This window comes from Triplophysa dalaica, chromosome 3, assembly GCF_015846415.1.
Source record: "Triplophysa dalaica isolate WHDGS20190420 chromosome 3, ASM1584641v1, whole genome shotgun sequence".
NCBI classification, from domain to species: Eukaryota; Metazoa; Chordata; class Actinopteri; order Cypriniformes; family Nemacheilidae; genus Triplophysa; species Triplophysa dalaica.
Window position 1 is genome coordinate 1,183,586 of NC_079544.1, and position 25,310 is coordinate 1,208,895.

At 39.8% G+C, this 25,310-nt stretch overlaps 1 protein-coding gene and 1 long non-coding RNA gene across 3 annotated transcripts; one reads left to right on the forward strand and one right to left on the reverse strand.

Moving 5' to 3' along the window:
- Nucleotides 1-322: 322 nt before the first annotated feature.
- Nucleotides 323-21,779, reverse strand: dspa (desmoplakin a). Of its 2 annotated transcripts, none has more exons than XM_056742550.1 (24): nucleotides 21,437-21,779; nucleotides 20,069-20,165; nucleotides 19,450-19,571; nucleotides 18,354-18,624; nucleotides 15,950-16,075; nucleotides 15,622-15,681; nucleotides 13,771-13,938; nucleotides 13,545-13,649; nucleotides 12,936-13,031; nucleotides 11,498-11,623; nucleotides 11,088-11,240; nucleotides 9,651-9,805; nucleotides 9,405-9,531; nucleotides 9,127-9,313; nucleotides 8,766-9,043; nucleotides 7,884-8,062; nucleotides 7,334-7,472; nucleotides 7,053-7,246; nucleotides 6,797-6,959; nucleotides 6,489-6,572; nucleotides 6,290-6,397; nucleotides 6,094-6,192; nucleotides 4,897-5,394; nucleotides 323-3,239 (listed from the first exon to the last, which is right to left on the reverse strand). In XM_056742550.1, the coding sequence occupies exons 1-24, from the start codon at nucleotides 21,643-21,645 to the stop codon at nucleotides 759-761; spliced, it is 6,225 nt and encodes a 2,074-aa protein (XP_056598528.1). In that variant the 5' UTR covers nucleotides 21,646-21,779; the 3' UTR covers nucleotides 323-758. The 2 variants fall into 2 exon arrangements, with proteins under 2 accessions (XP_056598528.1, XP_056598527.1); XM_056742549.1 differs by having other exon boundaries at nucleotides 3,568-5,394.
- A 27-nt stretch (nucleotides 21,780-21,806) lies between these two features.
- On the forward strand, nucleotides 21,807-22,444 carry LOC130417247 (uncharacterized). The gene is made up of 2 exons (XR_008906160.1): nucleotides 21,807-21,926; nucleotides 22,179-22,444. It is a non-coding gene; the product is annotated as an uncharacterized LOC130417247 (long non-coding RNA).
- Nucleotides 22,445-25,310: the final 2,866 nt, after the last annotated feature.

A 25,310-nucleotide genomic window follows, 5' to 3' on the forward strand; every position in this document is an offset into this window, starting at 1 on the left:
ACCTACTCCTTTTCACCGATGAGTCCCTGTAATAATCTATGTTTTTTTTATTGTTGTTGGGATATTAACAAAAATCCCAAAAGTGTCTGTAGCAGATGAAGTTGTGTGTTTGGCTTACAATAACTGATAATAAGATGAGGAAATCCAAACAGATTCACCAAGCCAGAGACAACTACAAAAAGGTGTGCCCCATCGTGCATATATGTGGTCATTTGTTCATATGTTTTTACATATGGAAGAAGAGAAAACATGCAAATAAGTTATAATCCCTTTCAGTTGGCATTTAATGTGCCCCAGACGTACTAAATGACAGAGACAGGTGTTTTACATTTTGATAGAATAATATGCTTTATTGTTCATATTACCTTATAAACAATCCCATCAATTAAAAGAACAACAAGCTTTGATGTTTCTGAATACATGTTGATATAGAAGCCAAATAAGCAAAAGATTTAGATAAAAGGTGCAAATGTTTATATATCAGAAAAGCCAAGTGAGACATTGTTAAAAAAACAATATGCTGAATGTTATAAAAGAATCGTTAATTTCCCTTGTAAATAATCACATCACATTGCTAATCTAAAACCGCATCTTGATAAACCCACCCAAGGAAAAGCATCATCATTAGTTTGGTCATTCAAATCTTAGTAAATGTATATTCTATATAAAAACTGATGTCAACTCAACTCAACCCCACACCTAAAACATGAATAGAAACTCTTGTTACATCTTAAGAATAGGAATTAGCATTTGTCTTACTAAGACTTGACTTGACTAAGTGTCATCGCACTATAACTACTTGAAGTGTAGTCAACACTGCCCCTGCGTGAGCCAGTACGAGACCCTGCTCTAGATCCTGAGCGAGAGCCTGGGCCAGAGGACACATTGTAGGGGCTGCTTATTCCTTTTGAAGACATGGAAGTAGCCTGGAGCATCTTCATGCCATTGTTCTCCTCCACCATGCAGTTATCCATCGCCTCTTTGTATGAGATCTTCAATTTGGTTTTAGGACAAGTAAGGTTCTTAATGTAGGTCCTCGAATCCTGCAGCTTTTGTGCTCCTTTGCCATCAAGCCATCCTCTTCGTATAGCTTCTTCAATGCAAACCCGCCGGCCAGTTTCAGGCTCGAGAAGTCCTCCTGTCAGATACTGGAACTCCAAGAACCTCTGGCCTGCCTCGTAAGGCAGCCATTTTTCCCTGATGGCCTCGGCGGCAGACAGTTTCCTCTTGGTCTTCACATCCTCGAAACCCGCATAAGCCTTCTGTGCTGGTTTCAGTTTGGCAGCCATGTCATCGTCGATGATGCTCTGTTGTACGGCATCTTTCAGAGAGAGTCTTTGGCCAGTGGAAGGATTTATTACACCTCCCGTACAAACCTGTGCTTCCAAGAATCTCTGAGCGGTGATGTTGTCCACTATACCACGCCGCTGGGCCTCAGAGATGGTTATCTTCTCTAGGGTCTCTGTATCAAAGATGGCTCCCACAGGGCTCTGATCATCAAAAATATCAGCTGGAGGGGAGAGTGTGATGGATATGCCAGAGAAACGTTTGCGGACGGTTGGAGATGATGGTGCGATCTGTGTGGGACTGCTGCAAGTGGCAACGTCCTCAGCACTGCTGGACTGGATGTTAAGCTCCAAGCCACGGCTTCTACTGTTGATCATACTTGCAAACTCAGTGAGCGTCAAAGTCCCCGCACGATACTTCTCCAGGCTTTGTCTATCAATAATGCCCCTATCTAGTGAATCTTGAACGTCATACTGGTTTCCAGTCTTGCGATCGACAAGAACTACTCGCTTGCTGCCATCAGATCCTGAGATCGTGATCTCTTCCCACTCGCACTCCTGTTCAGAAAGTTCCAGGAAAGTGTCATAGTCAATCAGCTCCCGGTGGTACGCTTCCCGAACAGTCATCTCTTTTCCTGTGTCAGGGTCTACAATTACCACTCTTCTCTTGCGTAGTGTGTTCTTTTGAGTTGTTGTCTGCTTTGGCTTTGTCTTGTCTTTCAAAGGTAAAAGGATGAGGCCGCTCTTGGGATCGGTCATGCACCTCTTCTTTAGTTGCAGATACGTTAAGTTTTCCTGAGTGTTGGGGTCAAAGAAGCCTTTGGTGTCGTCACCCTCATATGACAAAATGTCATTCATTACATGATCAAAGTAACCTTTCTTGTAGGCCATGTCCACTTCAATTCGATGACTGCCTTTAGGATCGATGATTCCTCCACTGGCTATCTGAGCCTCCAGCAGTCTAATGCCATGACCCCTTTCGATCACTTCTTTTTCAATAGCTTGAAAGAGCGAAATTGTTTTTCCAGTTGCGGGATCTTTGTATCCTGTGACAGCCCGCTCAGCAGACAGAAGTTTGTCTTTAAACTCCTTTCCTACAAGACCTCTCCTCCATGCCTCATCTACTGTCATGCAGATATTGTTGACTGGATCGACAATGAAACCGGAAGCAGCCTGGGCCTCGAGTAGCTCTAGTGTGGTTCCCCGTCGGAGTAGTCCGTCTTTCATGGCCTGGTAAATGGACATGACACTATTGTTGGCCTCATCGTAAATACCAGCAATACAAGAAGAACCACCAAGGTACTTTTTGAGCCTCTCCTCAATATCTTTGCCTGTAAGCTTTCCTTGATTAATTTGATCCAAATCTGCTTGACTAAGTAAATTGGAATCTAGAAGCTCTGGAATCGTAACATCATTACGAATGCCTTTTACGGTCACATTCGTCGACCCCTGAGGTTTAGCGATCTCATCAGTCTGTGTACACTTAACTGATGCAACTGGACGCTGCTGCAACCTCCTCAGCTCTATTTCTAGCGACTCCCTTAGACGAGTGAGCTCTGAGATTTCCCTCTCTGAGCTCTGAATACGAGTCTTGTAGCGTTCGTCCACACTCCTCAGCTCAGCAGTCAGTCTCTGGATCTCACTCCTCAAGGAGGCCCTGTCTCTCTCTGCTTTGTCTTTATCTAATTCGCTCTGCCTGATCTGCCCTTCTTTTAACTCGTACTGGCTTTTCCAGTGCATGAAGTCTTTTGAATTTTTTTCAATTTCATCTTGGTAGCGTTTCTTTTGCGTCGTTTCGGATTCCAAGGAGATTTTGATGCGTCTGAGCTCCTCTTCATAGCGCTGCTGCTTTCCTTTGTCCTGATCCAATAGTTTCAGTTTTGCTAAGAGATTGTCTCTCTCTATGACGACTTCTTTGTAGTGGGTCTCAGACCTTTGAATCATCACCGATGTCTGAAAACAGAAAAGAAAATCGGTTTATTAAAACAACTCATCAAAATCATCTAGAAAACTTAGCAAAAAAGAACAATGAACACAAATCATGCTAGCAGAGGATAGATGAGTTATGACCTTGAAAAAAAATTCAATTCCTTTCAAATTGAATTTTTAGCCAAAGAAAATCTGAAAATTTATTTGCGACCATGCAGTGTGCAGCAAAGGTGATTTCAAAGGTCACTGAAACATTATCCAGCAAAGCAGTTTCAAACAAGCCAAAATTCTGATGCATTTTCTGATTCAAATGATGTAGATAAAAATACAATTGTGCCTCTCAAGGAAATACCTCAGAGAATTGCTTTTGGATTTGAGCAATTTCGACCCTTAAACTTTCTCTCTCTTTAGTCAGTTCATTGATAAGTTCCTGCAGTTCCAGTGCCCTGTTATTGGTGGTTTGCAATTGGAACTGAATGGCCGACAAGCGTGATGCACTTTCGCTCTCGATGGTGCTCAGGCCTCGTTTAAAGTCATCCCTCTCCATTCGCACACTCCTCAGCTCTTCCTCTAGCCGCAGACGTTCCTTGGTAAGATTCTGAGTGCTGCTTTGCAGCTTCTCAATCTCAGTGGTGTTTTCATTTAGCACCCTACTCTTGTCCTCTAAAGTCTTATAGAGACAATCGTTGCGCTGGTTCGCCTCCCGGACACGGGCCTGTTCCTGTACAAGCTGCTGCTGCAAGGCCTTCAATTCAACCGTCACCCTAGTCAAATTATCTAGAGTGACCTTATACTCCTTCCGAATTTTATCCAACTCGTCACGTAAACCACGAATCTCCTGGTCATATTTGCGGCCGGAAACACTTTCTTTTTCCTGATTAGACCGAAGAGTGCTGATGGTAGTGGTGTATTCACGGCACGTCTGGTTAACCCTCTCCAGCTCAATTTCGATTCTTTTTCTCTTTGTGAGCTCATCCTGTGCGCCTCTCCTCTCTGTTTCCAGTTCAACCTGCAACTCATTGACCTGGGACTGCAGTTGATTGATGCGACTCTGGAGTCTGGTGGTGTTCTGTTCCAACTTGCTCCTCTCATTTGTTTGCTTCTCCATCTCTCTCTTCATGACCAGTATCTCTTGCTCAGTGATCTTCAGCTTGTTAATGGTCTCGGTGGTGGAAGTGTGCTTAGTGAGAAGTTCGCTTTGAGATTGTCTGAGGCTTTGGTTCTCAACCTCCAGGGCTTTCTTTCTTCTGGCCTCATCTTGCAGGTTCTGTGTCAACACGTTAATCTGATGGATCTTATCCTGAGCTGCTCGATTGGCCTCGGCCAGTTCCACCTTGTGTCTTGTTTCGATCTCTTCCCATGATCGTCTCATGTTCTGAATCTCTGACTCCAGTTCTTTCTTGAACTTGCCCGTCTCTGTTGCTGAAGATCTCTGCTGAAGTGCATCCGCCTCTGCTTTCCTCCTTGCTTCTTCTGTGCGACTGACGGAGAGCTGCACCTTTCTAAGTTCATCCTCTAGGTCCCTTTTCTCAGAATTTAATCTATCCAGCTGGAGTTTTAGGGCCATTGATTCCTCATCCTTCTGCTGTGACGCCATGAGCACGGTGGTCTTGGTGACGTGGATCTCAGATTCATGAGTTTGCTTTAGGCTATTAATCTCCTGGCTCAACTGTGATCTTACCTTTGAGGTCTCTGACTCTGCTGCAGAGCGCCGGGAGGCTTCATCGTCCAGCTTCGATTTCAGCCTTTCGATCTCCCGCTCTTTTTCTTTGATGTCCCTTTCATATTGACTCTTGGACTGGTTGAGAGCGTCCAGTTCTGTCTGTCTCCTGCGTATAGTAATATCATACTGTTCCTGCTGGGTGGTGTAACGCTCCTCAGCCAGCCTCCGCTTGCGTTTCTCCTCTTCGATGTTTAAGGTGAGGCGGGACACCTCGTCTTGTAAGCTCCTTAGCTGATTCTGGGTGCTGTCCAGGCTATCCTTAGTAGTATTGCATTGAATGAGGTGGGTTCTCTTTATCTCTTCCAGAGATATTAGCTGTTCTTTGGATTTGTTGAGCTCCAGCCGACTGCGTGTCAGACTTTCTTCTACTGACTTGTTCTTCGCCATTTGATCATTGATGTTATCCTTCATACGCCTCAGCTCCTCCTCCAAAAGTTCAATTTTAGTGTTTCTCATCTAATCAAAAACAAAAATCCAAATTAAATACGTTACTGGGTGAGGTAAAACAAGCAGAACAAATGAAAAATATTTTTTAAAACAAGACTCACATTTACATTTAGTAAATTAGGAGACGCTTTTATCCAAAGTGACTTACAAGTTGGGTTAACCATGCAAGCAATAGGTTCAAACATTGGGACATCAAAAAGCATAAGATCAATAAAAACAGAGCAAAGTTTAGTTTATTTAAGCTTAAATAAGCATGCTTTTTAAGCAGTCTTAAATTTAACTCTAGCTAATGATGTGGTTTAAGAAAGGGATAATTTGCAGCTAGCATTCCTTTGGAGGGCTTTATACCACGACGCGGAGGCCAAGACCCATCTGACGAAAAAACCTTTAATGCAAAGCTAGCCATGGATTATCTCGCTTATACCATGTTCACTTGCCAAATTGAAGCTGTTATTGATGTTTACAGTGTCATTTTGGATCAGACTGGAGAAAATGAAAGTCAGTTAATTTCAAACATTGATCAAACTGACTGCAACTACCTACAACTTCAAGCCAACCAGAATTGAGTGTTCAAACAGAGTATGGTATAAACCAAACAATTATAATAATTTAAAAACGTCAAAGTCACCTTTTCAAAGGAATGGTTTTCTAAACGTAAAGACAGCACTTTGTGCATTTTTTTTAATTGCATCAGACGTAGTTGCTTACCTTTAACTCCTCCATGTTTTTCAGCATCTCACCAAGAAATTTGTAGTAGTCACTTGATCGTGTCAAGAGCTCGATGTACTGTGACTGCATCTCTGTTGACTTTACCAAAACAGTTACAAATCAGTTGTTGTAAAAAAGCAATGCATTGTTTTTGTCTGTTAAAACTTGATGAACTGTGATGTAAATCTGCCAGTACCTCCTGTCTCAGTTCAGTGGCTGGAGACTGCAGCATAGTCCTCTTGATGGGAATGTTGAGAAGCGTCTCCAAACCTGCACTGTAGGAAGCCAGCTGGAGCTCAAAGTCCTGTCAATACACAAAGATGTATATTAAAACCCTGGGAAGACCTTTGGTGTGATAGATTTCATGCAATTGAGACAAATGTGATTTTATTTACCTTGATGGAGGCAGCACATGTGTCAGAATCTTTGACCACGTCATCCACCTTTTCTTTTCTTCCTTTTATCTCAGAATACAGTGCCTGTTCATTAGAGAAACATTCATCCATCAATCTATTTTAATCCAATAATTGATCAAATTAACCACATTTCTAAACCCAGATTAAAAAGTCTTCAAATTACTTTAACTAATAAATTTATCTTTTTTTTTTTCAAAGTAAAGCTAACATGTAATGTTACCCAAATTTCACTAGAACTTCAGTAATAAAGCTCAGGTATATGGTTGGGACATGGTGCCTTAACTGACTTTTTGTTGGTTCAGGTGATCCATTAATTTTTCCACACTGCTGAATTTAGTCAACTGGAGGGCATCTTGGCGGTGACGTGTCTCCTGAATCCATTTGTTAATCATGCCATTCGTCTGCTTGTAGTGACTTAACTGTTTTGACTGTTTTTCCAGGTCCCACGTCCTGAAAAACGATGATTATTACATATTAACTTGCGCATTATATTATATATATATTCAGGAGGGGATCAAAAGAAGAATCAGCGAAACACATTACCTGCTATCAATCTGAGTCACAATTCGACGCCACCGGTCAGTCATCTGCCCAACCAGTTCTGTGTACTTGGACAGATCAACGTCGCACTGATGGAAAGACTGACCTATCTGACCGTTCCAATGGATGGCCTTGGACAGCTCAGACTCCATAGTCTTTAAAACACCTTTCTTTTGCTCCAGATCAGCTTTCATGTTCTGCAGAGGCACCACATAGTTAACACCCGCTTAGACAACCGAAAAGGAGACGATGATCTAAAAAAATACTTGGTCAGGTAATTTTACCTTGAGAGTCATGCAGTATCTCTCAACTTCATCCGAATCCACAGAAGACGTTTCTCTCTCTGTAAGACGGGCTTCGTGGACTTTAATGACGTCCTCAGCCTGCAGGAGACTCTGCAGCAGAGCCTGAAGAGACGTGAGCCTGCACACAGTACAGACAAATCCTCATAAGAACAAACATCAGATCTTCATAAGCCTTTTACAAGTTGTCAAGGTCGTTAATAAGAAATAACTGACTGAATCTTAGCAAACTCTCATTTTCTTCTCAGTGTACGTACAGACCGCCAGCGACTGTGTCGCTAGTTTCTTGCTACGAGGTGGTTAGAAGGCATTCTTAGTAACATTCATAAACAAACCCTTCAGTAACTGACTAGAGACGGATGCATGAGCTCCGCTGCTTTACTCCTATTGGCAGATGCTAAAAGTCGCTCGTCTTTGGCATAAAGTTGAGCAAAATGAATGACATTTCCTCGTTTTGTTGCTGGCGATCTGAATGGGGCAGGGACCTATAACTGTAAACATTGCCATGTTTGACCATGTTGAATGTTCTTGCCTTTGGATATAAGCCGTCGAGAAGCCTTGCAAGCTGCCCAGTTTCTTGTTGATGTGGTCCAGTTCGGTGCGCAGGTACCGTGTCTGCTCTGCGTTAGTGCTTCCCTCCAGCTCTCTCAAGATCTTTTCCCTCAGACGCAGGTACTCGTCTCGGATAGAGTCCAAATCACGATGCACACCCTGAAATAACCAAGATTTTTACTTAATTTACTCATTTAGCTGTTAAAAGCTGATCAGACTCTGGACTCTGGACAGTCCAAATCTGTATTGAAATATATTGGTTTTGAATAATATTGGTTGACCAATATAAGTTGATGCTGATATCAAGAGAAAGGGATTTTAGGTCTGGCAACGGCTGATATAGAGTTGATTTGCATCGTTTGTATTCGTCCTGTTTTCGAATAGTCTATATTTTTTTTCTATCAGATGTTTGTTCGGTAGTCTCTGTAAGTGAAATCTAGTGAATTGCACCCAGCCGTTCACCCCCCTCCTCCTGTTCGAAATGCTATGACGTCTGACAGAACATGGTGAATTATATGCAAGGGGACCCAGGCTGAAAACCGCTCATTCTAGGGTAATAAAAACATAACGCTTCATTGTGTAAGCTCTTTATACACCTCTAAAGTCATAGTTAGAGTATGTATATTATATTGCATTTTGGTTTCATATATTGTTGTCTTACAATGTGCATACAATTTGGTTGAGTTTTTCGCTTTTCCACCATCCAAATACAATAAATGATGTATGTACAATGACAAAAAAATGATCATGTAAATCAGTACTTCAAAACCATCAGTGGGCTTGGCCATCAATCAATGCTAAAGAAATCACAAAAATGTACAATGTGTACAAGTGTGCGAGTGCTGGCGATGTTTGTGTATACCTGTAGCCGCACAAGTCTTTTTGAGCAGTCCTGTACGCTGTTCTCCTTCAGAGGCACATGAAGGTCCTGAATCAGTCCTGCCTCCGCTGCCTCGAGTTTGTATCTGAGAGCGCTCAGGTCTGACATGAACCCAAAGTTCAGTCCGGAGCTGTTCGTCACTGTGGTATTCGACACCTTGTTATTTGTCACCTTGATCGTCGTCCCTCCATTCTTCTCCTCCACTTTCTGGTTCACTTCTTTCGGAACATTTTTCGAATCTGTTACAGTCGTGTTCTCCCCTGAAGCACAAATGAAACCTCAGGATCTTTTTGAAGGCTGCAGTGCATTACTTCATCTACATGATTAGGTTGTTTGGACTTACTGAAGATGGGGAGCTGGATGACCAGGTTGTCATAATGCGTCTGTGCTCCCGTGTATTGCTGCTCGATGAGTCTCCTGTCTTCTTCTCCAAACATGTTGGAGCCCTGACTGTTATGTATAAACTCCATATAGCGGCCCTCCAGACTCTTGATAATGTTGCGATATTCCTCGGGGCGCATTTGAGACAGCTGTAAGAGGGCGAGAAACAAACATTGTTTTAGTCACGTAAGGCAGACAGAGCTGAGAGTATGTGTCGATTTGTCATGTAGTAATTCATACCATGGAGATTGTGAGGGAGTTAATGTATTGAATGTCCTTCATGCAATACTTCCAGGAGATCAGGCTCTTGATGTTGATGTACAGCTGACTCCAGATGGACATGATGGCTTCATAGTACTGCTCGTTTCTGTGGAGCAATCCATGAGTCAGTTCTCATTGGCCTTCTTTAAGATCATATGCGTTTCTATCTGTATGTGTTTGTGTGTGTATGTGTGTATGTGTGTGTGTGTGTGCACGTGTAAGTACTTGTTGGCCAGGTTGATGCTCTGAGGGTTGGGTGGTGGTATGATCAGACACACTGATGGTATTTCCATGTCCAATCCTCCAGGTCCAGTTACGTTCCACTTACAGCGCTCTGAGTTGTTCTTCAGAATTCCTGTGTTGTCCTTCAAAATGCCTTTCTGTAACAGACAAGCACGAGTTGCAAAACCCGATTAACACCACACGTGATAACTATAGAGTAAACGAAGTTCCGAGATTCCACATCCCCACAATAGTGATAACTATAGAGCAGAACAGTCCCCACAGGATTGATTTCAGCGGACAAAAGTTCTTGATTTTGCAGCTGCTTTATTCAAATTTAGCGATAAAGATTGCGGCTTTTTTCTAGAAAAAGTTTAAATACTACTTGATTAGACAAATAGTTCTTAACACTACCACATGTGAAAACATTATTTATAAATTTCCTATGATTTAAAGGCATGCAGCAGATTCGTACAGACGGTCTGGAAACCTTGGACCCTTAAAGTTGCAAAGGCCCGCCCATGAGGCCATTTTGAATGACAGGTCAGGCAACCAATCATGTTTGCTTTTAATGCTGCTTCATGTTTATAGTAGTGGAAACGTCCCTGTGATAACAGACTTTATAGAAATCTCCATTTAGTTGATCGTAATGAATGTTCATTGTTATCAATATAAACAATCTTCGTGGTCTTTGTGTTTTTTCCAGGCGTATTGTTTAAGAAAGTGAAACACACGTCGCTGAGCCTGACTTGACTCAAAGCCACTAGATGGAAAGCCTTCAACCTTTCGCCATAAAAGCGTAACGGTTAATGTTAACGCCTTGGCTTCAGCGGAACGCAGGGGGCTACTTTAAAAAAAAAAAGATGTTATCTGTTACGTTTTCTCCAATTGTAAGTGTTACAGGCCCTTTTATCCCCATAATAAGAGTATCTCTGATTGACTTTTGGAGCAGGTTTTGACGGAATGCATGATGTGATGATGTCAAATGGCACGTCTTCGGCGAAAATATACCTAATTTTGCAAGTTTGTTTGATTATACGTTAAATTCTGCGATCTCAAAGTCCTACAGGGACAATACAATCGTCATTAATTTAACTAATTGTTCATTTAGAAATTAAGAAAGTGCATAGATTTGGAACGGCTTTCTATAACTATTTCTCCCATACAGATGTATGATAAAGGTGGTTGTGTGGTAGTATGTGATTCCGAATCGAGCTGCTGTCTTGAAACATTGACTCCGAATTATTGACTTCGTTCTGTAACAAAATACTCCTTATTTGCTTTATTTTGTTGGACAAATATAATATGCAGAATTGTATTTTTGTTGACCTATCAATGTGACAAAACTCTGTTCTAAGTGATTATCATTTTACTGCATGAAATTTTCTGTAGAGAACCACTGAAAAGAATCAAATCATGAGTGTGCTTGAGAGTGCTTACATGATCTTGTTTGTAGTCACACAGAGCTTTCACTATGACCGGACTGCTGCTCTTGTCCTCTGGGTTCCGAGGCTTCAGACACACGATGTTCTTGGACTTGCTGACCAGCGTCTGTACCTGCCTCTTATTCTCCATGATCCTCTCTTTTTCTTTCTACAAACACAACATTATTACAATGGGCCGGTTTTGGTCATATTTTTCAATTGTGTAAATGACACCACACAGTGTAAAAAATGTAAACACGCTCTTCAGGTGTTCCATTGTTCTGTTGGCTTGCTTGGGATGTTTTATCACAATTTTAATGTATTACAGCTGAAAGTATTCAGTAGCGATCCCTTGCATCATATTTTGACATTCAATTCAAGAACAGCTCAGTTTTGTGGTGGTTATATCACCACCGGCTCTGTTACCTCCAGGGCTTTGACCATTTCTGTGAGGTTCTCCAGTGGTGTATTCGTGTCAAAGATGAACTTCTTACGGATGCTCTCGTCGTCTTTCTGCAGTCTGGTGTACGTCTCAGTTGCCTCCTTGAAATACTACAAAACACAAACCACACAATCCAGTTAAAATGTTTTTGTTATTTCGTTAACTGGGAATTCCGAGCTTTTGACCAGTTCAATATTGTATCTTTTAGTTTTATGCTCACCAAGATTTTGTTGACATTATGCATGACATATTTAAAAAAAATTGAGTTAAGACATTTTTATGATGTTGTGAGATACGCTTTACTATACAAGAAGCAAATTAGATGGGGGGAAGAAAAACCTTGGTTATAAATAGCGTTATAAGGTCTAATCATTCTGAACAACATGAAACCGATGTATCGGCCGCCGATATTAATTAAACACCAACGGCATTATCAGCAATTGCATGAAATAGGCGATTGCCAATGGTTTATTATGGCCCTATGATTTCCGTGAAGTGGTAAACACAGATGGAAAGTAACAAACACTCCAGAAAGTACTTAAAAGTACTCAATTTGTGCTGTGAATAGCGCTAATAATAATTCAGCCGCTGTTTAAATATCCGATCTTCTTGTTCTGTGTGTGAATGAGGGTGTGGTAATGTGTACTGTAGTGGACTTTTTAGCATCTGGTGGACGCAAACACATAAATGAATCAGCGCTGCTCTAACAAAGTTACCGCGGGCGCATTTTACTATTTCATTTGAGAGAAGCTGCTGACAAACTTTGCAGCAAGCCGTCAAAATTAAAGTCTGTCATCAAAATAAAAGTCCCGTTAACCACATGCTACTAAAAATTTACAAAACTAGTAATTAAATGTAAGCAGACTTAAAACAACAGAAGATGTAAGATATTGGTTCATATTAACATAGTTGTACAACAAAAAAAAGACAGAATACAGAAAAATAAAAACGGAATTTAGGAAAAAAATAAAACAGATTTCAAATGTCCCTAGTTTATTAAATTAACTGCATGGAGGCAAGAGTTGGATGTCTGAATATCCAATGTTTTTCTCGGGGCAAAATATTTATGGTAAATTGCAACATCTCAGACTTTATCTAAATTTATTAAAGAAATGATAAATTTTAAGTCAAGTTTCAGTTAATGTTTTTAATAAAAAAAATATTGGATATTAAAATCCCCTTATAAGATTGTCATGTTGTCATATTGTATTTTTATCTTAAAATCTTAAATGGATCCAATTCATGTTCAGTAAAATTAATTTAATGCAGAAAAACTAGCTATTTTATAGTACTGTATGCAATTGAATGATATTGGTATGGGTAATAGTTGTTTGATTATATCGGTTAACAAAAAAACGCAGTAATAAAAACACGGTCCAACTCAATGGTTTCTCAAAGACCCAATGACATTCTGTCCCTCACCTGACTGTAGGCAGCGTTCTCTCTCAGGTGGACTTGAATGCAATTGGTGATCTGCAATATCCAGCTCCATTGGGTCTGTAATGTGTCCATGTACGCCTGCAAGAAACAGGAATTAGAAAATGACAATAAGGACACATAAAAATGAATATAAAGCAACTATTTTATTTTCTATAGAGAGGCATCCCTTCTCCATTCATTGGGTATTATTGCTTAAGGATTGTGCATTTTATTTTATACAAATAATCCAAAAGAATTAACAAAAAAGTTTATCGTGTCCCAAAAAAATTATCCTTTTTTGTCACGTCCATAACGCATGCTTATTTCCCATTTTTAAAATGTAATATTTTTTATAGACTGACATTTTTTGATTTTTAGACCCTATCAACAAGAGTTCAGTAAAATATAAACATATGGTTCAATATTATCGTAACAAATTCATTCTCTGAGCATTTTTATGTCACATCCATAACGCAAAATGTCACGTCCATAACACTGGAATTGCCCTGCTAAACACCCAGTTTGCCACAACCCTCACATGTGTGAAACCAGTTTTGGCCAGAATTAACTTGTAGTCATAGCGCCACCAACTGGCAGATGTAGAGGCTGTACCTGTATCTTATCAGACGCCGGGTGTTGGTTCCTCAAGAGGCCGTCCACCTTTGCCTTCAGTTTGTTCAGGTCTATCTCCTTTTCTTCCAGGTCACACATCATTTTCTGACAGGAAGGAAGAAAGTCATTCTTTTGCATTGTATGTTAAACGTTTGGTAAGATGCAGTGACTTTAGCAAACTGTGCATGAGGTAACGGGTCCTGATGCGTGTCTGCGTGTGTCTTACCGAGTAGCTCTCTTGTTTTTTTGGAATGTAGGAATCAATGTTTTTATCTCCCCAATCAAACATCAGTTCTTCTTCTTCTCTGTCATTCACCCACATGATGGCTCTGGAAATCTCCTCGAGGATGTTCTGCAGTTCTTTCAGGTGAACCATCCGAGTGTTTGACATTTTCTATGTGGTGAAGAAAAACGACGTGAAGATGTTTCGTGCCTCTGATATTCCATCAGTAACACATCGTCATAATTTTAAACTTAAAAGTCAAGGCAACTTTATTATATAGCGCTTTTTACAATTTTAATTGTTACTAAGCAGCTGTACGTGAAACTTATTGACTTCAAGCAAAACGTTTAAAGTTATACAAGTAAAACATAGACACGCACACACCGGTTCAAACATACCAACGTATAAAACACAGACTCACAACTGCGAACACACACTTACGGCCATTGAAAATTGCATCCGAACATTACATTACATCATTACATTAATTATATTATATTATATTATATTTTACTATATTATACTATATTATACTATATTACTACATCACTTACTTTACATTATTACATTACATTACATCACTTATATTATATTATATTATAGATTATTATTACATCACTAACATAACATCATTATATTATATTATATTACTACATCACTTTCATCATATCATTACATTTCTTGCAATATAATATAATTAGTGGTGGGCATAGATTAATTTTTATAATCTAGATTAATCTAGATTAATTCCAAGATTAATCTAGATTAATCTAGATTAAAATGGCTCATTTGAATTCTGCCGAAGGCATTCAGAATATGTGTGCTACCCAAATAATGACTAAAAGTAAGTCTTTGAGAACAGGATTCTCAAGCCAGGTGGCGCATTAGACCAGGGGCTCATCTCCTGTTTCCAAAATGCATCACAAACTGCTTGAGAAAGCTGTTCTACTATGATAATTGGTGATGGAAATTAAATTATGTTCAATAAGATGAACTTGTGTTTACTTCCGCATTAGCTAAGGGATGATTTGCGTTTAGGTGGTACTTGAGACTGGAAGAGCTCCTACAGTACATTTACATTTAGTCATTTAGCAGACGCTTTTATCCAAAGAAATTTACAAAGAGTGAGGGAGCAACAAGCGATATGTCATACAGGAGCCATAATACATTAGATCTCAATACAAAGTTACTGGTTTCAACTAAAGCTAGACCCCTACCTGTTGAGAGAAAGGGTTTTTTTTTAAACCAATTCCGCATTGCACAAGGTACAAACAACCTTAGTCTTGTCGATGTTTCTATTGGGAAGCTTCTTAAAAATTAATATTCCCTGAAGCAAACCCGGCGGCTTCATAGCTGGATCCATGTTAGCACGTCACGTTTGATGCGTTAATTTCACAGTAACGTGATGTTGTGTTCAGACCAAACGCGAATGGCGTGTCAAGCGCGAGTGATTTATATGTTAATGCAAAGAGCCAATAGACCTACTTGCTGCACGAATCGCGCAAATGAAGCCCTGGTTATGAGATGATGAGGCGGCTTCTGCTTCCGCGAATGACGCAAATCACGCGAGTTGAAAAATCTCGTTCTCGCCCCGTACAGTGCAGTTAAGCTGGTATACATCCGCGCTAAAATATCAAGGTGAAAGTCATCATAGCTTGCGTAGTATAGACCCAGCTCCCAACCCAACTTTGAGAATAGATTAACGGCGTCATTTTTTTTATCGCGCGATAAGAGTCTGACTGCGTTAACGGAGTTAACGGCGTTAACGGCCCACCACTAAATATAATATTATTAAATTAAATAACCTTACTTTATTGATAATGGTTTATTATAGTTGATTATCTTTGGACTAACCTGTAAAGTATCCCATTCTTGGTCCAGGGCATGAACTCCACCTTTATCTCTGCTCTGCCTCTGAAGGAAAACATATAAAGAGACTTTAAAGTTCAGCCAAACAAGTTCATGACGCAATTTTGCACTCATAGGTTTACGACTGCATACTCCCAAGTGTGCACTATACGTGTACGTGTTCTTTAGTGCCTACACTTTCCACATGCATATTTCCAAGGCCCTGTTGTTGCATTTCATGATTTCAAACTCTATAGAATTTGTTTAAAATACCTATAAAGAAAAATAGCTTTTATGTCTCTTTGTTGCATTCACGTGAACCACACACACTCACCAGCTCCTCTCGTGCTCTGTCCACCTCTTGGCTTCTCTGAATAGAACTATGAAAGCTGTTGTGGTTCACGATTTGTTGATTGATGACATTTTCATCTTCGCCAAAGGGTGCGGTCTCGATGAGGCGCTGCACACACACAAAAAAACACACGTGTCAGGTAAACGAGCACACCCATCAGATTTACACACCTGCCGGAGTTTCCCTCGCTGCAATCAAACTGTTGCAAAACACTGAAACATACTTTGAAAAACAAAGTGGCAAATGGGGACATTTATAAAATATGTATAAACTGAAAGGTGATGATGCAATGCAATGCAATAAAATGGAGATGCAATGTTTTTATACAATATTTGTGCAGATGTCAATGATTAATGTGATTCACGCCTCTAGACTGCAGCGATTAATCATTAACATGAGTGTGAATTACAAGAGCTCTCTCATGCTGATCTCAGATCAGTTCATCGGTTTCTTATATAATGTCTGGGAATGAGGATCGGGACCTCATCATGGTTTTAATGTTGTGTTAGGAGACTCCGGAGTTATTTCAACTATACACCCCTACAGAGCTCGGCGCAGATAACAAAACAAAACCAGTTACACCCGACCCTGAAACACACTCACTGCTTTTGTTCCGCTCCCTTTCACTTTAGCCACTCCCTGTGTTCCCCCTCCTTTCTCCTCCAGCCACACAATGCAGGTTCTGTCTGTGGTGAACTGTGTGTGTGTGAGTGTATCACAGGTAGCTGATACATGTGGATAATGTGTGCACGGACCCGAGTAATAGCCTGGAAATCTGTCATGTCATCATATTACTTTCTTTCACTTTTTAAAGAAAAAGAGAACAAACAAATATGGTGCTTCTTGTGCTTCAGATATTAAATACTACTGGCCTAACATTAATAAATAGCTTAATAACCAAAAAGAGTGATAACCATCACATTCTTTTAACATCGTTCTATTTCGCCTGTCTCTATGCTTGTTGTACGGACAAAAAAACTTGAGTTTGTTTGCAAAAACAAAAAAGTTGTATTCTTGATGTTTTTATTGTGTTAGTTAGCTGTGTTTTTAAGTTATCATTACTAATTTGAAACAACCGGACCACAGTTGTATTAATTGTATAAATTGTGATATGCATATTAGAATATACCCATTTCCAATAATTGAAAATATGCTGCAGCCCCTCATTTCTATGTACACGCATAACGTGTTATATTTTTTTTTGCATGCCTGACAGGTAACAGAGAGAGACAGAGAGAGAGGGGGAATGAGAGTGACAGAGACAGAGAGAGAGAGACAGAGAGAGAGAGAGAGAGAGAGAGAGAGAGAGCGAGAGGGTGAATGAGAGAGACAGAGAGAAAGAGAGAGAGAGAGAGAGAGAGAGAGAGAGAGAGAGAGAGAGAGAGAGAGAGAGAAGAAGGAAGAAAGAAAGAAAGAAAGAAGGAAGGAAGGAAGGAAGGAAAGAAGGAAGGAAAGAAAAAAGAAAGAAAGAAAGAAAGAAAGAAAGAAAGAAAGAAAGAAGGAATGAAAGATACAAAGAAGGAATGAAAGATAGAAAGAAAGATAGAAAGAAAGAAGGAATGAAAGATAGAAAGAAGGAATGAAAGATAGAAAGAAAGATAGAAAGAAAGAAGGAATGAAAGATAGAAAGAAAGAAAGAAAGATGGAGAAAAAATGCAGAGAAATTAAACTGAAGCTGCTGCTGATATGAATAAGTTCATGGTGAGGTGGACTGGTTTTTGGGGTGTGGTGCGGTAGGAAACGGGAGTGGTACTAATACCGGGTGTGTCTCCTGCTATAGGTGTGGAAATCATTACAAGCTCAAATATTGCAAGTAACAACAAGTGAGCGTCTGATACAGAGAGGCACAAGCGTGTTTGTGTGCACACACCCCTCCAGTACTTCAGTCTCTCAAAGACATCTCATGTTTCAGAGGGTCAGAATGTGAGATAAGACTCATCACACTAAACCGGCCTGGACACGAGGGGGAGACTGAATTCCAATGTAGTGGCGTCAGTCTGAGCTCAACGGCCTGTAAACTCTTCCCTTGTGTCATTCTGCAGGGCTGGAGTTCACGTTAGCATCTCAACGCGCTCGCGGCTCTTCTCCAGACAACTGCATTTGGGCAACAAGTCCTGCAGCTTTCGCAGTTAAACAAAGACGCACACAGCTCAAAAATCTCTTATAAACTAGGTGTGGATTCTGCCGCTGAAATCTGACTTTCACACCACATGCGAAAAATGTGCTGAACATCAGTGATGTGTACTACAAGAGAAGTGTGCGTGCAAGACAGTCTGAAGATTTTAATGCATTTATATGGAATATTTGCCTAATGGGGCTGAATAAAATAACAAGTGATCACTTTACCACTATATAAGTTGTTTTGAATAGCCGTGTAAAAACACACCTTCTTCTGGTTGATCCATCCTAATGCGTCCTGTACGCTCTTGTGAGATTCCCCCCAGTTCATTGTGCTCATGCCGGTGGTCATGCCGGTGTTCATGCCCATGCCGGTGTTCATGCCCATGCCGTTGTTCATGCCCATGCCGGTGTTCATACCAGCGCTCATGCCAGTGTTGATGGTGCTAACATTGGTGTTCATTACGGTGCCGCCCCTCCTCATCGTTCCTGTGATTGAGTTTCTGATGCCGAGATGTCTGGTATAGCATTCCTCTAACCTGAAAGATTATCGGCATACATATTTGGGTCTTCCTCCTTATTTCACTTTAAACTCAAGTTTAAATTACAACATTAAAACCGTCAGAACAAGACTTCTGAAAGGAAAATCCATAAAACATGAGTGAATCAAAAATAAGCCAATTCAATATTTTAAATAAACCAATTCAACATCACTCGCTCTGTCATTTCCACAACAAAATATAAAATATTTCAAATACGATTCACTAGCTAGCATAGTTAACATTAGTATGAACTATGGCAAAAGTCAAATCAGTGTTAGTTTTACTTGCCAACATTAACATGCACAAGACAAAGGAATTCAAGGAGTAGTTCACTTTCAAAATAATTGTTCATGATCATTTACTCACTCACATGTCATCCAAGATGTTTATGTGTTTGTTTCTTTAGTGGAAAATAAATGAAGGTTTTTGATTGAAAACATTCAAGGATTTTTCTCCATATAGTGGACATCCATGTTTTCATTACACACCTTTATTTATTTTCCACTAAAGACACGAAAACATAAACATCTTGGCTGACATGGGAGAGAGTAAATGATCATCAACATTTATTTTGAAAGTGAACTACTCCTTTAAATGATTTTTGTTGGTTGAGAAAAATGACAGACTTCTCTATCTGCATACATTAGTCGTATGCATTATTGTGAATATTAGAATAAAACCCTGATATTGTGCGTAACTCTGTGCCTCTGATTTACATACTTTAAAGGTATAAATTACGTGATGGCATACTAAAGTTGGTTTTATTTATTCACGTCAAGGCACACACACACACACTCATGCACGCACACACGCGTCAGTTACCCGCTAAATATCATGTCAGAGGATTGACCGGACATCTTTGATTCCTGGCCACACATTTCAAGCTGGTTCATGTACTCCAGAGCTGCAACCATGTTTTTGTCCACTTCAGCCGCCGGTCCCATCTGCAAGCATATGCATCCATTAGAATAATTCTCTAACTAAAGTTCACTCCAAAAAGTCGACCGCAGCAAAACTGCAGGAAAGAATTCAACATGTCAGTGCACAGCCTAAAATTGGACAGAGCACAGGAAATTCCTCTGAAGGGAGAACAAAAGCTTTTAAACAAATCCAAGCGTGATACCCCGGACACTGTTTCCCTTACAAAACACCAGCTCTCGCAAAAAAGGGAAGATTCGGGAAACAAGCAAAAAACAAAGGCACTAAAAGAACTTAAAAGACGTTTGTTACTCTGCCAAGTGCCTTTTACAGCGGAGATCCCCAAAAGCAATAAGTCTTACGCCATAAATGCCACACAAATCACACAGTTTCTCAACATCAACTTTACAAAAGCCGAGCTGAAGTCATTTCAGAGAGCTAAGAGAAGGGCTGTTATGGACACCTCAGAAGTGAAAGTTCAAACCGCTGCGCTCACGGGTCATGTGAAAGAAATGACACTCACGTTATCCAGGATGATTTGAGCTTGATCCATATAGTTCATACATTTGTTGTAAAGAATCTGAGCTTTCATCTGAACAGACATGGAGGATGATGACATTCTAAAAGAAGAAAGTTATTTAAATCACACTTGAACTTTCAAGAAATCACATTTTCAGACACATTTTCAGGGATACTTCACCCACACATGAACATTCTGTCATCACTTATTCACCTTACAGTTGTTCCAAATCTGTTCTGATGTACGCAGAGAAAAATATTTGGAAGAATGCTTATAACCGTTCAGAAGTTGCCACCCATTGACTACCATAGTAGAAAAAATACAATGTTATTCAAAGGTGCCCCAGAAATGTTGGCTGTCGTACATTCTTCAAAATATCTTCTTTTGTGTTCAACAGAACAACAAAAATGATAAAGTCATTTCCTACTATGGGAGTCAATGGGGGGCAAGATCTGTCGGGTCATACACATTCTTCCAAATATCTTTCTCTGTGTTCATCAAACAAAGACAGTTATACAGATTTGGAACAACTAAGAGTGAGTAAATGATGACAGAATGTTTCTTTTTGAGTGAAGTATCCCTTTAAAATGTAATTGTGCTTGGATGTCTCACAAACTGTTAGTTCACTGTATTTATGATAAGGCCGTTACAACAGATGCTTACGAGTTGATTAAAACCGAAATAATGTATTAACAATTCAAACGGACACGGAAAATCTTGACTTTTTACTCAATTTGGGTTCACATGTTTCCGTCCATTGCCAAACTAATGGAATGTGTTGGACCGAATTTCGAAACTCCGTGAGATTTTGACTTCCCTTCTTCTGATTGGTTCCTTCACTTAAAATACTGCTGTGTGATTGGTCCCTGTCTCTAAAGCCCGCCCCCGGACTTAATCGTAACCCTTACCTTCGCAGCGGAAAACAGGGGAGTCAAAATCTCACGGGGAGTCCGATTTTGATAAGACACAATGTGATATCAAGATTGATATATAAATCCAGATTTAATAAAGATGTTTCGTTTAAGTATCAACGTGGTATTTTAGCAAACCAAAGAGAACAATGGAAGGAAATAACAACAGCAACACATGAGTCACTTGCTGACATAATTGTGAATAGCAGAGGTCAGATCTTTTCGTCCTGTTAGAATCGGTATATTGACACATTTTAACACAAACATCGTTATTATGCCTAATTAAATTTTTTAAGGAGAGAATTTGAGGTCGAGACAACCATTCGAGCGAACGCATACGTTGTTGTCATAGTTTGTTAGTCAAACAAACTGGCCTTTTTCTTCAGGGGTTTTACAAAGAAAAGAAACAAAAATAAGAAAGAAGCTAAACTTGTATAAAACGGTATAAATAATAACTCACGTCCGTGCTACTCCTCCTCCTCCTCCTCCTTGTGAGTTTCTGGAGAAAGACTGCGAAGTGACCTGTTGCACGTAGTTGTCCGACGGGTATCCATTACTACCCATGAACACCTGCCCACCATCAGTCCTGAAACCCGTGGTGAGATCGGTCCGCGAGCCGGATCTGCGTCCGGTCGTGTGCAGTCTGGTCTGAGATCCGTGCATACTCATCTTTCTGAAAGCTTCAGCCACTTTTCGTGGGCCAGTAACTCCGAATGAAAACGCAAGAACAGTATTAAAAGTCCTCTTCTTTACTCTCCTCTCCGTGCGCGTCTCTCCTCGTCTCCGCCTGCGCAGTGACTGGACTCTGCGCTCTGTGTAGTTCCGGTTTTGGCCGTTAGACCACACCTAGACCTGCGCCTCGATCTGCTCGCCTGGGGAGATATTTCTCATGACGTGACATTCCCACACTCTCCCAAGAGATCGAGGATTCACTTTTTCTTTAAGACTTCGTAAGTTGCTGACTTTGAAAAGGTTTTGTCTTTTATTTGTTTGTGATTATTATCACGCTTCATTTGGCTAGAGGGTGTTTTACGCAAGATTTTCAAAGACGCATCAGACACATGCAGATAAAACACCTTCTTGTTTCGTTTGGCTGATCGTTATTTGTTAGTCTGGTTGTGTTCGAAACACATAACACTTCTTTATTTAGATGATTTGTTTCATGATATTATCTCATTTAAAATCGTGCCACATTATTGCAGAAACAATGCGCATGAGATGCAGGGAGACGGAGACGCGCGCACACCCTGTCTGACACAGACACTCAACATTTAGAGGACTTTCGCCTGTGCATGTGTCATCGACACACCCACCTCACCCAGTCACACACCCTTTCAACTCCTTTGAGACCGAAGAGACCTTCTCGTTTTGCCTTTTCTCTTGTGTCCTTGTCTTGTATAGACTTCTTAAGAACGGCTTGCCAGTTTAATTAATGCAATTGAAAAATCATAAACATACATTTCCCCTATTGCATTCTTTAATAATTCTTTGGTTATTTTTCAAGTATAAGCATGTGTTCGACTGTACTATATAAATGATATAGATGCTGATATAGTGAAGATGTCATGATTAAGATAAGTCAACAGTTTTGTGTTTAACTGTGTTAGTGTGTGTAGTTAGTTAATCGTTAACGTTGTAATATTGAATTCACGGCTTTTGCACCGGATCATCTCAACCAACCATTTGTCTCTTACCTAGACCTTAATCAATCTCACTGATAAGTATTCGCATTATCCTTTCAATGGCTGGAGCGCTGAACCTGTTTATCAGGTGCACACCCCTTTGAATCTAAAACTCTTCTTTCAAATGCCCAACTTTCAACGCTCGAGAATGTTTAACTTTGGAATTGGAGGTAAATCCAACCTCGGCTAGATTCAGCCCTTTAGACTTTAACCTTTAAACCATTAGCCAGAGACTAGCAGCTCTAATATACTCTGATGCCCTGGTCTAATTAGAAAATATCAGCACAGTGATCAAATATCAAGTGTAAGGCATTACAAGTGTCATGTAAGGGATTATCTCGCTTAGACCATGGTCGTCTGCCAAATTAAAGCTGTTATCGATGTTCACAGTGCAAATTTTGAGCAGACAGGTGCTTTTGACGGGTTATTTTCATCGGTTGAAGTACAGTAGTAATTCACCTCAAAATAAACCCTGTTGACTTTCCATGGTCATTTTTATTCCTACTGTGAAAAGCCATTGGATCTTATTTTGAGGGTAACATACACCTTTTATTTCAAACACTGATCAAACTGACTGGAGCTACCTGTGCATTCAATGCATTGGCTGCTTTTGGTCAGCTGCTGCGATATGTCAACGGCGCCGCCATATTGGTCACGGCAAGAGTAACATGTAAGAGTAGCAACCAACAGGTGGTCTAGGTATGTCTATGAATAACCGGTTTTAATACACAGCTTCCAGCCAATCAGGATTTGTAGACCATGGTATAAAATGCAATAGCTCACACCCTTGAAGGATTTTAAATTTGTCATCCCAACATTTAATTCAGTGTAACACCCTATACAGACATGTTTAACCTAGATATGGATGTAAATAATAGATATTTATGAACTTTTTACGGGTCCAACTAGACACTTAAAACTTGAAAGTACTCCAGATGACCTCACCCCACTCGGCAAATGGAAATCAAAAAATGATCATGACTCCATTACACAATTTTTTGCCATATTAGCATTATATTTTTTTTATTTCGCAAAAACGTAGTTGTGCAAAAAACTAGATGGAACTAATCCTTTGAGAAAAGAAATATAGCATTAGTTATTTAACATTGTTGAACTTCCTATTTATGTGATCCAAAATACAATAGCAGCCGTATTTTATTTCAAGAACTTTGATGCGTGTAAGTCAAATACTGGGCATATGTGACAGAACTAAGCCACGTGCTCACTCTATAATAATAAAACACGATGAAGATAACCAAACTATTGAACTTAATCAAGCAGTCTAGAAGACGAGAGTTTTGTTGAAGTCACGCATCTTGAAAAACATTTGCATCACCAACAATTGTTACTGTAAGCAGCAATTTGATATGTTTACCAAAATATACTAACCTAAGGCACACTTGTTCTACCCCGAACACATTGTAGATCATTTGATATTATGTAATTGTTGTTTATTACAGTAATAAAGTCCTTCTTTGAGGACCCGCAGCGCTGCACTTTTCATATGTTATCTGACTCATCTCTTCAACTCGTATTTCTGCCGTGGACCTAAATTTTTGAATCAGTCAGATTTGTTAACTCACCGCAGTGAATCCCCAGGACGAGGATTAAGAATCACTAGTATAATATACTTAAACTAGGAACATTGTGTTTCATAATTACAAAGAGCGTCACACACCTACAGACACACCAGGCCTCTTTATTTATGTATTCAGTTTTGGCACACTTAATTGTTGCACTGATAAGAGTCTATGCATGAAAAAACTTGTCTAAGGTATGCTATAAACAATGACTAAGACCGGCGCTACCACTCACACACTTAACTAAACATATTAGCTTTAAGTCCCTTTGAACCGAAAGTTGACATCGTTTTTACTTTCTTATTTTTATTCTAACTTATTTTAATTCCAGATCAAATGGAATTTCTAATAAGGGAAAATAGTGGATGTTGCTTTCGGCTTTCTCTGCGATTTGATTGGATGTATAAAAACAGCTGTTTTGTTTTGAAATGGAACTGGCAGCAGACTGATTTGAAGATTATGAGGGTACATAAACTTTAAAAGAAAATGACCCACATTGATAAGATATTCACTGCAAATATAAGCTATTTACTGCAATATTTCATGAAAAAATAAGAATTGTCATTTTTTATTTACCTGGCACTTTAAATGTGAAAGTCCCAAAATACTAAATAAACACAAAATATTACATAAATCTTTCGTTTGTACTGGGACTGAAAATGTGTTATTTAGGTTTAAAAATAACTAAAAGATTACCCAGCAGGTTATATATGCATTGTGCAATTTTGTACTATAACATATTGTAATTTACCCTATTGATGAATAAAAAAAAAAACGCAAATAATGTAAGATATTCTAGCCATTTTGCTAACGTCAGCAACAGACCCTTGCTCCAAAGACCCATCCAGCCAATCAGATGTCAGTAAACTGAAACCAGCAGACGGACAGTCGGACAGAGGGCACTTCTGATTGGCTTATGGTTGTCACAGCGACAAGTGTGATTTCTCACAATATTGTGTTCAAATACTTTATGAGTATGTCTCCTCTGTGAGTTACGCAGACAGATGTTTATTCAGAAATGACTTCCAGACATTACCAGGAGTGGTTTATAGGGGTGGGGCCATCACCTCTC

What these genes read in the sequence shown, in the direction of transcription:
- dspa (XM_056742549.1), bottom strand. Translation starts at nt 21,645, where the DNA reads ATGAGTATGCACGGATCTCAGACCAGACTGCACACGACCGGACGCAGA. An exon ending in CTCAAATCATCCTGGATAAC is followed by an intron (nt 19,572 to 20,068) that starts GTGAGTGTCATT and finishes ATATGCTTGCAG; the next exon opens with ATGGGACCGGCGGCTGAAGT. An exon ending in ACTCCCTCACAATCTCCATG is followed by an intron (nt 9,314 to 9,404) that starts GTATGAATTACT and finishes GCCCTCTTACAG; the next exon opens with CTGTCTCAAATGCGCCCCGA.